Consider the following 13349-nt stretch of genomic DNA (forward strand, 5'->3'; position numbering starts at 1 on the left):
TGCCTTAGTGACGCGTCTGCAGCTGAGCTTATTTTTGGATGATGGGGCTGTCTCTAAGACCGTCTCTGACCTACGTGTCCCTTTATCCTTTGTGGGGTAGATGACACACAACTCATTCAGGGGAAAGAAGGCGGAACCAAGAGGCTCCGGAAATTACTCACGGGTACACACACCACCTCTTATCCCCATGGGCCCAGCCTTACCCAGGTGTCCTCTCACAGAGAGACCAGCTCGGATGCCAGAGCCCGCAGCAGGCTCAGGGATAAGCAGCCCGCGCCCATCCCTCCTCCTCTATCCCAGTGTGAAGACACTGGAATCGCTGCTTCTTATTTCGATTCCACTACAGGTTGATTGGGGGTAGTTCTGGGGCCTGCAAGGTTCCCCCCATGGGAGCGCTGGGGAGGAAAAAAATGACCGTGAGTCACTGGTGTCAGAGGGTGCGGACATGGCGGGTCGCCCTGGATGCTCCCAGAGCAAAGGTGAAGAATACCATGGAGAAGGTGGCCTTGGAGGGGGGGACCCACACAGCCTAGAAGGGAAGGGGCAACTTATCCAGGGCGGCATCCAAGGAGGGGAGAAAGAGACACCAGAAAGGCTTTTGGAAGCGCCTGGAAAAAGCCAGTTATGAATGTCAGACTAAGGACCTTAAGACTAAAACCCTGTTAGGTTTATTTCATCTACAGACTGTCTAAATTTGTGTTTGTGATCTCTACCCACTTCTCGATTCCTTGAAAGAGAGATCCCTTAAATCTGTGAGGAGCAACTGGAATGCTGACATCTACATGGATCTATCAAGCTTCCTAAATCTTTGATCCGCTTGAATTTATTTTTTGGAAAGGGTGAAAACGAGACAGCCTTCACTCTCGCCCCTCCATAGCTACTTAACTGCCCCCACACCCTATACTGAATAATTAAGGTTTCCCCACAGAAACCTTTTACATATCTCTGTAATGCTTTATTCCATGATTTCCTAATTTTTTTCCATATGTCATAAGTTCACCTCCTATCTTCCCAAACTCTCCCCAGATTTCCGCTTGGTATTTTAGTTGAGATTGCATTGCACTGAAATGATAGATTACATAGGATGAATTGAGTCTTCTTCTCTGAGAACATGGTAGAGCTTTCCATTTTTCTTAACCTTGTAATTTTTCCTGAATTGGCCCTTGTGCATAGAAGATGCTCGCTCAGGCAGGTTTAATGGGAAGAGGCTGTAAGCTTCCTTAGGGAAGGGACTGGAGGAGCAGCAGGTGGTGTCCCAGGGCCTTGATGATCTAAAGGTCGGGTAGGGGGCCCAAGGGGGCAGTTCCGGAATAGGGGCCTAACGGGAGGTATTTGTGGTTCCCCAAGAAAAGCCCCCTGTCCAGCCCCCCCTCCCCCATACGCTACACACACGCAGTCAGGCTTGCAGGCTCTGGCAGCAGAAGGGGTGACAGGCCATGAGGGACATCCTGACTGGGCAGGAGGGTAGCACATAGTCCATCTCAAGGGGCAGTGTGACAGAGCCCTGGGGGCCCCCAGAGGAGACTTCGCAGTCAAGACAGCAGGGAACGTGCTAGGCTTGTGCTTCTCTCTTTATTGTTTCTGTCCAGAGCCCCTGCAGTGGGGGAGGGGCAGGCACGGCCAGGTGGGCGCCCCTCGCACCTGCCTGAGACCGCTCTCTGCCTCTCTCCTCTCCTCTCCAGCATCTCGCCCACTCTCTCTCCTTCTGAATCTCCTGCTCCCACATCTGGCACCTTCGGGGGTTCCCTCTTGCAGCCCCTGCTTTCTGAGCCCACCCTGGGAAGCTAAGGGCCCATGGGGTCAGTTTCAAGCCCTCCGGTCTTCCCAGGGGGCTAGTCCCCCAGTTCCCTGCCCGCTTGCTGAGGAGGCTGCCCTTTCTTTCTCTGATCCTGGCTGGGGAGTGGGCAGTGGGGAGTGGGGAGGTCCATGGGGCTCAATCTTGACCCTGTCAGGTCCCAACATCCTGCTCTGGGGCTCCCTGCAAAGCCAGAGGCTAGAGCCCGAGGTCATGGAGGTGGGAGAGGCGGGTCACTTCTCGGCCTTGGTTTCATCCCAGCCCTGCCCAGCACACCCTGAGGGTGGCCGAGCCAGCTCACTCATTTCTAACATCTAGGACTCACACGGCTGTGGGCTGCCTGTGCCCGGGCAGGGATGGGCCATGTCCCCTGTGGGGACTATGAGGGGGGTCGGTGAGCAGGGGTCAGAGGCTGTGAAGGGACACTGTGGCTGGGTGCGGTGCCCTGGGATGAAAGGAGGCTGGTCTGGGAGGAGTGAGGACAGGGGCGAGGACGGTCTCTGGTGGCAGAGGGTCTCTAACTTTAGAGCACCTCGTGTTGCTGCTGTGTGGCCTCACTGACGACCTGGGGAGGAAGAGAAGCCCAGTGTGTCCTGGTGCTGGCGGGAGAAGGAGCCAGAGTCCTGGTCCCCACCCCCTCGCAGCAGGACTCCTTTCCCTCAGGCAGGTGCTGGAACCAGCACAGCTGGTAGAAGGCACCTGGCTAACAGCCCCCCAGACACACCCCGGAGCCCCCACGAAGCATCAGGAGACCAAGCAGACCACTCACCTCTCCATCCCGGGTCTCGATGGTCTTGATCATCACCGTCTTCTTGGTATGGACCTCGGAACCCCTCTGCTCAGGGCTTGTTTCTGTAACAGATCCATCCACACGCTCAGCCAGATCAAGGGCAGGCCCGGGCTGCTCCAGGAACTGGGAGTCCATCCCTGGTCCCATGGGGCAGAGCTGGGAAGACTCCTACCCTCTCAAAGTGTACCTGCTACTTTTTCAGCAAGACTTGAGCCCAGCACCCAGCAGGCAGCTCTGCAGACCCCGGGGCCAGTCCCCGGGTTGAGATACACTCAGGAGCCAGCAGACGTGCTCCAGGTGCTGACTGGCTCAGGAGGGCGGTGACCGCCGGCATTCTCACTCCCCATACGCCTCCTCGCTCCCTCTCCACCCCCGGGCTCTGGGGCAGCCCTGCACGAATTTGGACCCTGACAGTTAGAACTCCAATGCCCAGTTGTAAGGTACTCTGTTGGAGAAACCTATTGTACCCAGTCCCCTTTAAGACTCCAGATGAGCAACTCGATGTCTTCACGAAAGGGATGGACAAGAGTCAGTCACCGATTCCTTGCGTGGTGGCCAGTCACTTGCCCCTTGTGCCTCAGTTTCCTTACTGTGAAATGGTCACACTGATTCTTGCCCTACTGTGGCCACGGAATGATTCATTTCAAAAAACATTAAGCAATTTTAAATGCAAGGCTCACACTTGGTGTCTGCAAAAACTCCTAGCTGAAAGAGAGGTTCTGTGTTTTCCAGGAAGGGTCACATTTAGGCCCTTAGTGCTATGAGTCTGCGGTTCATGAATGTCCTTAGCGAGCTCCCAGCCTGCGATGAACCTTGTAACTCGGTGGAGCACAGCGTGTGTTTTTCCTGATGGAAATGAACATCGAAGACATAAAAGGTTTGATCTAGGAAAGGCGAAGCTGCCAAGGACTCCGACTTGCTTTCCGAATGTATCACTATGGTGTGTTTTTCTGCTCTCTCGGGTTGGAAAGCCACTCGATCTGCATATTACTAATGTCAGGATGGCAGAATGCCCTAGGAGCTCCTTCTTTCAATTGTTTGGCTTTGCTAAAGTTTGGCTTCATTTTTTAAAATATGTATCCAACTTCTTGCTCCAGCAAACTGGAGGAGTTCCACAAGCAGCTGGGGGTGATGAGGCAGGCACTTGGCAACTTGCCAAACAGACAGTGGGTGGTGGGTGCCTTGCAGCCTGGGGCGTATGGTTCTAGATGCTGCCAGGCCCTTAAGGACACCCCTGGTACCTTCAGAGTTTGCATATATCAGGAAACAGAAGTTGTTTGCTGATGCTCAAAATTCCCAGAAGGTGCAGAGGACAAGGTCAATACAATACAATAAAATGAAATAAAATAAAATAAAAGGCTGTCTCCGTCAGAAGGTGCCTCAGCCTAAACTTCCCCATCCATCCACAGCAGCCCCTTTTTCTTCCCCAGACCCCAGCCCTGTCCCCATGGTTCCATCTTCCCCTCCTAACTGGCCTTGGGCGGTGCCCGTGCTGAACTACTGCCCCTGCCATCCCAGCCTCCACCTGGCAACACGCACTCACCTCGGAAGTTGAGGGCAGAGAAGGTCTGGATGGGGAGGTTGATCCTGAAAAGGGAGAGACCAAGCCCCAAAAGGGTTAGGACCCTCCGTCTCTCCCCGTGACCGCCCATCAAAACGTGCCCTGGTCCTCTCTAAACACCATCCTGAGCTGTCCCAGTCCCACTGACCCCAACGCTCCCACTGCCACACGGCTCGGAGCATGAGGCCAAAGGCCAACTCCAGTTGTTCCAGGCACTGTCTCTTCTGGAGGGATCGCCCATTCTATCTCTGACTCGCCTGCATGACACTAGGACCCCCAACCCCACTGCGCCCTCCACTTCACCAGGATTTCCTTCTTGCTCTTGGCATCGAAGGGTGTATCAATAGCAGCTGTGGGCGACATCCAAGGTGTGTGCCCACCCTCTGGCCAGGCTGGGAACCTCTGGCCCACCCATGTGGGGGCAACTTCCGGGAATCCCCACTTATGCCTAGTGCTGGGAAAACGCAATGAGATGTCAGCTACCTCAAAGGGTCATTACATTTAGATGTAATTCTACGAAATCTGAACTCTCTTTAGTCTAAGTCTGTGTCTAAATACGTCTGCTGATTTTCTTAAACTTCAGATATTGTCGTTTTTACGAGTATCAATGGGCATCATTTGTTCGAGTCACTGACCGATTTAAATTGAAGTTAAGTTTACATACGGGGAAATGCACAAATCTTTAGCATGCAATTCAGTGAGTTCTGATCAGTGTCCACAGCCATGGAACTACCAGTCTAAATCACGATATACAACATTTCCATCACCCAGGAAAGTTCCCCCTCAAGTTGTATGTTGTTTTCTGTGTGTCAAGGTGAGTTGCTCTGAGCATGTCATTCTGTGTCTTTCTTATGAACGTGTTTGCGTGCGTGTGTGTGCACACCCCTGGTGCACGAATCTCTACACCCTTTCTCTTAGCCAAGGCTCTCCATCTCTCCCTCTGGCCCTATTCATCTCTATCTTTCCTTCCTCACCATTCCCCACTCTGCTCTCATCTCTCCCTTGACTGGCAGTAATATTTTATTACTGGTTGCTGAATATGGTTTTATGCTGCTGGTTCTTAATTTTGAAGGTGGATGAGGGAATACTTACATTTCTCTTTTTATAAAAGCCATTAATTAAATCCCCTTTTACCCAGGTGGCCTTGGTTAATTCTCTGTATTTAGTGGAGTGGCGGCCTCTTGTATAATATTGTTTCCAGATCTTGTTAAGGTGATCCCGAGCCCCTCCCCAGGGCAGGAACAGGCCCCCCAGCATCTCCCAGAACGCTACCACCTGCCCCTGCTTTGCCCCTCACCGGCTCTCCTCGCCCTCCAGCAGCTTCCGGTAGGTGGCAATCTCCACATCCAGGGCCATCTTGACGTTGAGCAGGTCCTGGTACTCGCGCAGGTGGCGGGCCATCTCATCCTTGAGGTGCCGGATCTCCTCCTCCAGGCGTGCGATGTTGTCCTGGTAGCCGCTGGCCTCACTAGCAAAGCGGTCCTCCAGTTCCCGCATCTGCCTCATCAGGGAGTCGTTCTGCAGGGGACGGGGGCCCAGGTTAAGCACGGGCTAGGGGCGGAGGGAGACACTAGGGGCCCAGGATGGAGAGAGACACAGCCTCGGGTCTGAGATGGTCAGGTCCAGGAGCTGTCAAACTCTTCTGAGCCAGGGATCCCTGAACTCAAATGAAGTCCTACGTGGAAACTCAGAGGACAGGACAGGACTGATAAAGGGAGCATCGATGTTTGGCCTCCCCGCCCCCACACAGGAGCCCCACGATTCCTGGGAGTCCAATGGGAATCCACCGGTCTGTTTTCACCCCTATGGTAGATTTGAGAAGACAGAGGCCCAGAGAGGATACGTGATGGGCCCAAGGTCCCAGAGTGAGAGTGTGAGCTGCATGCAGGAAGGGCTGGCCTGGCAAGGTGGGCAGGGACTCACAGTGCCCTTGAGGGCGTCGATCTCGCAGGTGTAGGACTGGATCTGGTGTCGGTACTCCATCATCTCCTGCTTGGCCTGGCGCAGTGCATCATTGTTCTTGTTGGCTGCCTGGGTCAGGTCGGACACCTAAGGGCAGAGAGAGAGGCCCCGAGATAAGGAGGAAGCAGAATGTAGGTAGGGTGGGCAAGGGAGCACAGACACCCTGAGTTCAGCCTCCTCCCATGGATAGAGCCACAGGAAGCACCTCCAGACCAGGATTGAGGGGGACAGAGTGCTCAGAGACCCCAGGCCAGGCCACCCACCTTTGACTTGTACCACTCCTCGGCTTCGGAGATGTTCTTAGCCGCGATGGTCTCATACTGAGCCCGGATGTCCCGGAGGGCGGCGGTGAGGTCTGGCTTGGACATGTCCATCTCCACCTGGACTTGCTGTTCCTGAAGCTGGGCCTGTAGCTCTCGGATCTCCTGCAGGGAGAGGCTGGACTTCAGTGCCCTACCCATCCCCATGCAGCACATGGCACTTCACGCCCTCGTTCCCAGAACCTGGCACCACCTCCCTTTCCAGTTGCTGTCACCAGGTTCTGAGGACCCTGAGGAGGAAGACGAGGGCATACCTCTTCGTGCACTTTCTTAAGGAACGCGATTTCCTCGTTGAGAGATTCGATCCTGCGCTCCAGGTCAATTCTAGCTAGGGTAGCTGCATCCACATCCTGGGAGAGGTCAAGAAAGAGGGACAGCATCACTGATCACCCAAGCAGGGCAGAGGGAGACCAGGGGCCGCACAGAGAGGACAGAGGGGTAAGGTGGCTGAGGGACCAAAGAGCTCACCGCTCGGAAGGCAGCCAAATTGTTCTCCGCTTCTTCTTTCAGCTGAATCTCCTCTTGCAGCCTGGCGGGCACAGACAGACAGGACAGACAGTTGGTGGGGATAAAACCCGCAGTGGAGATTGGCTGGGGGCTGCCCAGGGAGCGGGCTCAGGACAGAGAGAGGAAGCCTGGCTGCAGGGTAGAGACAGGAGGCCCCGCCCACCCAGGGAGGGGACCGGAAGTGGCCCAATTTCTTCCCGGGAGCCACACCCTGGAAGTCTCTGTCTCCTCCAGATTGTGACCTCCCTGGGATTAGGAACTGTGTCTATTTTATCTACCCCTGTGTTCCTGGTTCCAACCCCAGCCTGGCCCATGTAGGTGCTCAACCAGTCTGTGACCTCAGTGGCAGGACCGTGACTTTGTTCCCTTGGGCTGCTGGAGGCAGGACCCATGAGTGCTTTCTGCCTTTTGTACTGGGAGCCTGGTGGAGCCCACTAGCCAGTCCACCAAGCTTCCCCCCCTCCCTGTTCCTCTAGCTTATCTATTCCCCTTGTGAGACGGCACAGCCTCAGTCTGGCCCAGGAGCCAAGATCCCCTCTATCCCCCGCTCCCCAGGGCCTCACCATAGATGATCCGAGAGCTAGTGCTCTGATACCCCTACCCCCTGTTCTTCCCAGCTTGTTCCAAATTTCCTTGTCTCCTATCAACGTCTTCTGTCCCTGTGAGAGTACACAGGCCTCCTTGCTCCAGCAGTCTGCCTGTCGACCCCCATCAACATCACCCAGCATCTTAAGATGCTTTTTAAGGGGCTGTCCACAGGGTACAAGTTCTCCCAAAGTCTCCTATTTCCACCCCATGATGTTCCCAAGAAAACTCCTCCTTTGCAGAATGGGAACACAAGGGAGCGACCATCTCCCCTCTGGGGGGCACAGGTCGATGACCTTCTCCCTGCCTAGGGTGGGAGAGGGTTCCCGGCACGGTGGAGAAGGCAGGTGCTGACAGCTGGGACCCGAGCCCCCAGGCCCAGCCTCCCGCGCTCTGACAGTGCAAGGGATTCTGGGGGCGCCCGGGGCCTCACTTGGCCTTGAGCCGCTGCAGGTCGTCCAGCAGGTTGTCGCGCTCGACCTCGACGCGGGCGCGCTGGTTGGTGAGCACCTCCACCTGGCGCCGCAGCTCGCGCAGCTCCTCCTCGTAGATCTCGGCCACCCGCGTCGGCTCGCGGCCCTTGAGCCGGTTGACCTCGGCGGCGAGCGCGGCGTTCTGCTGCTCCAGGAAGCGCACCTTCTCGATGTAGTTGGCGAAGCGATCGTTGAGCTCCTGCAGCTCCACCTTCTCGTTGGTGCGCGTGGTCAGGAACTCCTGGTTCACGGCGTCGGCCAGCGAGAAGTCCAGCAGCTCGCCCGCACCATAGGAGGGCGCGCGGGCCACCCCCAGCCGGCTGGTCCGCAGCGCCCCCAGGCCCCCGGCCCCGCCCGACGTGCGCGACACCTGGTACACGCGGGACGTCACCGAGCTCGAGGAGCCCTTGGTGCCGAAGCCCGTGCGCGGGAACACGGGCGAGCTCAGCGGGGAGCCGAGCCGGAAGCCCGAGGCCGGGCCGAAGGTGCGGCTGTAGGAGGAGGTGCGCTGGCTGGACGAGTAGGCCTGGCTCATGGTGGCGGCGCGGGCGAGGCTGGACGGCGCGGAGGAGGCGGCGGGCGGCCGGCTGGAGAGTGGATGCCGAGAGGGGATACAGGGCCCCAGCGGTCGGCACTATTTGTATCCCTCCTGACATCAGCCCCCGCGCCCCTCCCCTGACAGCTGCAGGATCCGCTGTCCTGCCAGGAAAGGGCGGACGCTGGCGTGGGGGCGGGGAGGCCAGCTCCCCCGCAAGAGGCCTGCGCCCCTCAGCTGGCGGGTGGGGGGCCCGTGAGGGGTGTGGGAGAGGCTGATAGACCTAGAAGGGCAGAAGATGGGCAGGCCCGCCAACCCCTTCACTAGGGCAGCTGGCATGTCTGGAACCTCCCTTTCAACCCTTGGGTGCCAGCCTCCTCCTGGGGGTGCTCAGGGAACACAGCAGAGGAGAGGACCCCATTTAGTTTGAGGGTCTCCTTTTTGCTCCAAGGAGAGACTTTGGGTTATTTCCTAAGGGACAAGGCCTGTTCCCAAGACAGGCTCCAAATCCCTTTTTTTCTAAAGATTCTCTGAAAGTGGTAGAGTTTGGGAGGGCTCAGGCAAAGACCAGGAGCCCACCAGGCAGGCCTAGAGGAAGAGGGTCTCTAGGCAGGCAGGGAGGGTGGAAGGGGGCCCTTGGGCACAGATAGCAATCCTGGCCAGAGCTGGTATGGCCTGGTGTATCCAGACCTGCTCAAGTATGTCCACGGGCACCTGTTTTCTAGCTCTGTGCCTCACTTTCCCTCTGGACTAGTGTGGGCCCTTTACCGTCCCCTGTGGGTGAGGGTGGGGCCTCAAGTTTATAAACAACAGGGTGAGTTCCAGGAAGGGTCTGGTGTGCTCTGAGTTTCCACTTGCTGTATACACTCTAACCCTGGCACCATCAGCTTCACCCAGCTTCTGCCCCCTTGTCCCCGCCCCCATCCCCACTCTGATTCATCCCCCTCCTCACACCACCCACACCCCCACACACAAGGGGTTTGTGTTTTGTCAGGAGCCTCATGTCAACTCAGCCATCTCCCTGGCAGCAACAGCTGCCAGCCCAAAATACCAGAGCTGGTATTTATAGAGGAGAATGCATCGGGTCCAGGAAACAAGTGCACAGGAGAGGAGCTCTGGGGGGCGGGGGCCGGGTACCTGAGGAGGCAGGGGTGTCAGATGGCGGAGGAAGGCTTGGGGTGATACGTGACTGCACGTCCCACCCCCACAATGCTCCAAGCCCCCAGCAGGAATAGAGCCCCGTGGAGGACTTGCCCATCCCTTCACAGCCCCCTCCTTGGTGCGAGGCCCTGGCTGTGCCCTAAGGACATCCCCACTTCTCCGGGAACACTGGCTGTCTCTTTACACCTCCACCTAGCACTCTACAGGCCTCTCTTAGGTCTGACCCTTTTGGAATGCCACTCTGGGAAACACAGTGCTGGTCTTTCCATAGCTCTGCCATCACCAGCACGTTAATTCCAAGCAGGCCAGCTCTTCACTGCTCTGTGTCCTCAGCCCTAAAGTGGGAATAGTCAGCCTTGCCATGTCTACCCTGTGAAGGTGTGAAGAGGCTCAAGCAACAATATGCAAGTAATAATACCTTCCATATACCAAGCACCCACTGGGGGCCACTCTGCTCAGCACTCCTCACCCATGATCCCCAGTTCCCCAACAACCTTATGAGGGAGGGACGGGTATCAGTCCCCTTTTATAGCTCGGGGAGCTGAGGCAGTCTGACTCCAGAGGCCGTGCTTTGTCCCCAGGGTGGGTGTGAATGTGCCAGGTGAACTGTAAGGGCCTTTGTTACTGCTGTCTTTTGAAAGCCCTTTCCCATGAAATGTCTAATTTTTATCCAAGAGACAAGCTTATGAGGTGGCTGGGGAGTTCCAGATATTCTTATCCAGACTTGGAGTCAGTGCAAGCTGTTTTGTTCTGGTTATTTTTGTGTCTCAGCTCCCAAACTGGATTGTAGGCTTCTGGAGAATTTTGGCGACTGTGTGGATCCTTAGCACATCCTAGGCAGCCCCGTCTTTGTTGTTATTCAAGGTAGGCTGCAAGCTTTCTTTTCCATGCCCTTATTTTTGGTAACAAATGCTACACACACACACACCCCCGCCATGAGTGGACTAGTGGACAAGTGACTCAGCTCTCAGCCAGTCTTGTAAATGCATCTCTCTGACTGCAGTGATTGGCTCAAGGGGTGGGCCCGGACCTGGGCAGGGCCAATCAGAGACTTTCCCTGGAATTTGTAGATAGAATTGAGATTACTAAACCGGAGCCTGTGACACCCATGTTTCCTGCCTGCTGGGGAGGTCTTTCTGGAGTAGGAGGAAAGAGAAGTCAACAGGCAAGGAGAAGCAGAGACACCTGGAGAAGAGGAGAAGGCGGGCAGAAGTCCTAAATTCCAGCCCCTGGGGCCCTGGCTCTGCAGCTTTTCCCTCAATTTTGTGAGCTCTCCCAGTACCCTTCCTGGCTTTGGGGCCAAGGAAACTTTCCCTTTTTTCACTTAAGGCACTGGGTGTTGGCTTCTGTCACTTGTAGCCAAAACAATCCTGACTAATCTACTCTGCTGTAGGAGACTATGCATCCATTTCCATGCTGTGGGTAGGACAGAACATTTTTGGGACTCCTCTCTGTGCACAGTCTCCAGACCACATAAGGAAATTGCCCTTCAGTCCAGCTCGAGGCCTCAGTTCCTTGGTGAAATGAGGCAGAAAACAAATAAATAAATTATGCCATCCATTCTCTAGTTAAAATCAACATCTACCAGACTTGGCTCAGAACCACTTGGGGCTGTTTCAAAATTCAGTTCCACTCCTGAGGATTTGCTGCCATGGAGGACAGCAAAACAACACTCCGAGGCTTGGAAGGCAGGTGAAAGAGAAGTGCTCCAAAACACGTTCAGAACTGGGCAGCACCGCTGGAGTACGAGTTTAGCTTCCCCGGGGGATTCCTTAGAATTGGACATATTAAAAATAATAATAATTTATCTGGATGAGTAATGTACTTGGTGCAAAATTCAAGAGGTCCCATTCTGTGGGTTGGCTTTTCATTCTGTTGATAGTATCCTTTTTTTTTTTCCTGAGGAAGATTAGCCCTGAGCTAATGTCTGCTGCCAATCCTCCACTTTTTGCTGAGGAAGACTGGCCCTGAGCTAACGTCCGTGCTCATCTTCCTCCACTTTATATGTGGGACGCCTACCACAGCATGGCTTGCCAAGCAGTGCCATGTCTATACCCGGGATCCAAACCGGTGAACCCCGGGCCACTGAAACGGAATGTGCACACTTAACCTCTGCGCCACTGGGCCGACCCTGATAGTATCCTTTGAAACACAAAAGTTTTTAAGTTTTATGAAGTCCAATTTATCTATTTTTTCTTTTATTGCCTGTGCCTTTGGTGTCATATCCAAGAAATCATTACCAAATCCAATGTCACAAATTTTACCTCGTGTTTTCTTCTAAGAGTTTTACAGTTTTATGTCTTTGATCCATTTTGAGTCAATTTTTACATGTGGTATAAGGTAAGGGTCCAACTTCATTCTTTTGCATGTGAATGTCCAGTCTTCCTAGCCCCATTTGCTGAAAAGACTGGCCTTTCCCCATTGAATGGTTTTGAAAACCATTTAGCCATATACATGAGGATTTATTTCTGTCTCTATTCTATTCCATTGGCCTATATATCTGCCCTCGTGCCAGTACCACACTGTTTTGATTACTGTAGCTTTGTAGTAAGTTTTGAAATCAGGATGTGTGAGTCTTCCAACTTTGTTCTTTTTTCAAGACGTTTTGGCTATTCAGGGTCCCTTGAGATTCCATATGAATTTTAGGATGGATTTCTCTATTTATTCAAAAAACATTAGTGGTATTTTTTTTTTTTTTTGAGGAAGACTAGCTAACTGAGCTAACTGCTGCCAATCCTCCTCTTTTTGCTGAGGAAGACCGGCCCTGAGCTAACATCCGTGCCCATCTTGCTCCACTTTATATGTGAGACGCCTACCACAGCATGGCATGCCAAATGGCGCCATGTCCACACCCAGGATCCAAACCAGGGAACCCTGGGCCGTCACCGAAGCACAACGTGTTCACTTAACCACTGCGCCACCTGGCCAGCCCCAACATTAGTGGGATTTTGATAGAGGTTGCATTGAATCTGTAGATCTCTTTGGATAGTATTGACAGCTTAACAATATTGTCTTCAAATCAATGAACATGCAATGTCTTTCCATTTATTTTTGTCTTCTTTAATTTATCTCATCAATGTTTTGTAGTCTTCAATGTACAAGTCTTAAGGCTCCCTCGTTATGTTTATTCCTAAGTATTTTATTCTTTTTGATGCTACTGTAAATGAAATTGATCACATGGGGTTTTCCCTTCATTCTGTTAATGTGGTGTATTATGCTGATTGATTTTGATATGTTGAACCATCCTTGCATTCCAGCAATAAATTCCACTTGGTCATGGTGTATAATCCTTTTAATATGCTGATGAATTAATTTTGTTGAGAATTTTTACATCAATATTCATAAAGGATATAGGTCTGTAGTTTTATTTATTTTCTTGTGTGTCTTTGTCTGGCTTTGGTATCAGGGTAATGTTGGCCTCATAGAATGAGTTAGGAATGTTCCCTCCTCTTTAGGTTGGAAGAGTTGAGAAGGATTGCTGTTAATTCTGAAACGTTGGGTAGAATTCAACAGTGAAGCCATCTGATCCTACTCTTTTCTTTGTTTAGAGGTTTTCAGTCATTCTTCTTAATATTCTCTTTTGTTTTTCATTGTATGGAATTGCCATAATTTATTTGGCCAATTTTTTATTTGGACATTTATATTGTTTCCATTCTTTTG

At 53.4% G+C, this 13349-nt stretch overlaps 1 protein-coding gene across 1 annotated transcript; it reads right to left on the reverse strand.

Annotated features, from left to right (window-relative positions):
- Positions 1-1553: 1553 nt before the first annotated feature.
- Positions 1554-8722, reverse strand: DES (desmin). The gene is made up of 9 exons (XM_014856068.3): positions 7954-8722; positions 6897-6957; positions 6683-6778; positions 6372-6533; positions 6070-6195; positions 5444-5664; positions 4129-4172; positions 2565-2647; positions 1554-2360 (listed from the first exon to the last, which is right to left on the reverse strand). The coding sequence occupies exons 1-9, from the start codon at positions 8526-8528 to the stop codon at positions 2319-2321; spliced, it is 1410 nt and encodes a 469-aa protein (XP_014711554.1). The 5' UTR covers positions 8529-8722; the 3' UTR covers positions 1554-2318.
- Positions 8723-13349: the final 4627 nt, after the last annotated feature.

Source organism: Equus asinus, chromosome 19 (assembly GCF_041296235.1).
Source record: "Equus asinus isolate D_3611 breed Donkey chromosome 19, EquAss-T2T_v2, whole genome shotgun sequence".
Lineage (NCBI taxonomy): Eukaryota > Metazoa > Chordata > Mammalia > Perissodactyla > Equidae > Equus > Equus asinus.

Bases quoted from the DNA above. Each gene is read 5' to 3' on its own strand.
- DES (XM_014856068.3), bottom strand. From the start codon at position 8,528: ATGAGCCAGGCCTACTCGTCCAGCCAGCGCACCTCCTCCTACAGCCGC. The intron at 6,196-6,371 runs GTGGGTGGCCTG...CTCTGCCCTTAG, and splicing joins AGGAGTGGTACAAGTCAAAG to GTGTCCGACCTGACCCAGGC. The intron at 2,361-2,564 runs GTGAGTGGTCTG...CTTCCTCCCCAG, and splicing joins TCGAGACCCGGGATGGAGAG to GTCGTCAGTGAGGCCACACA.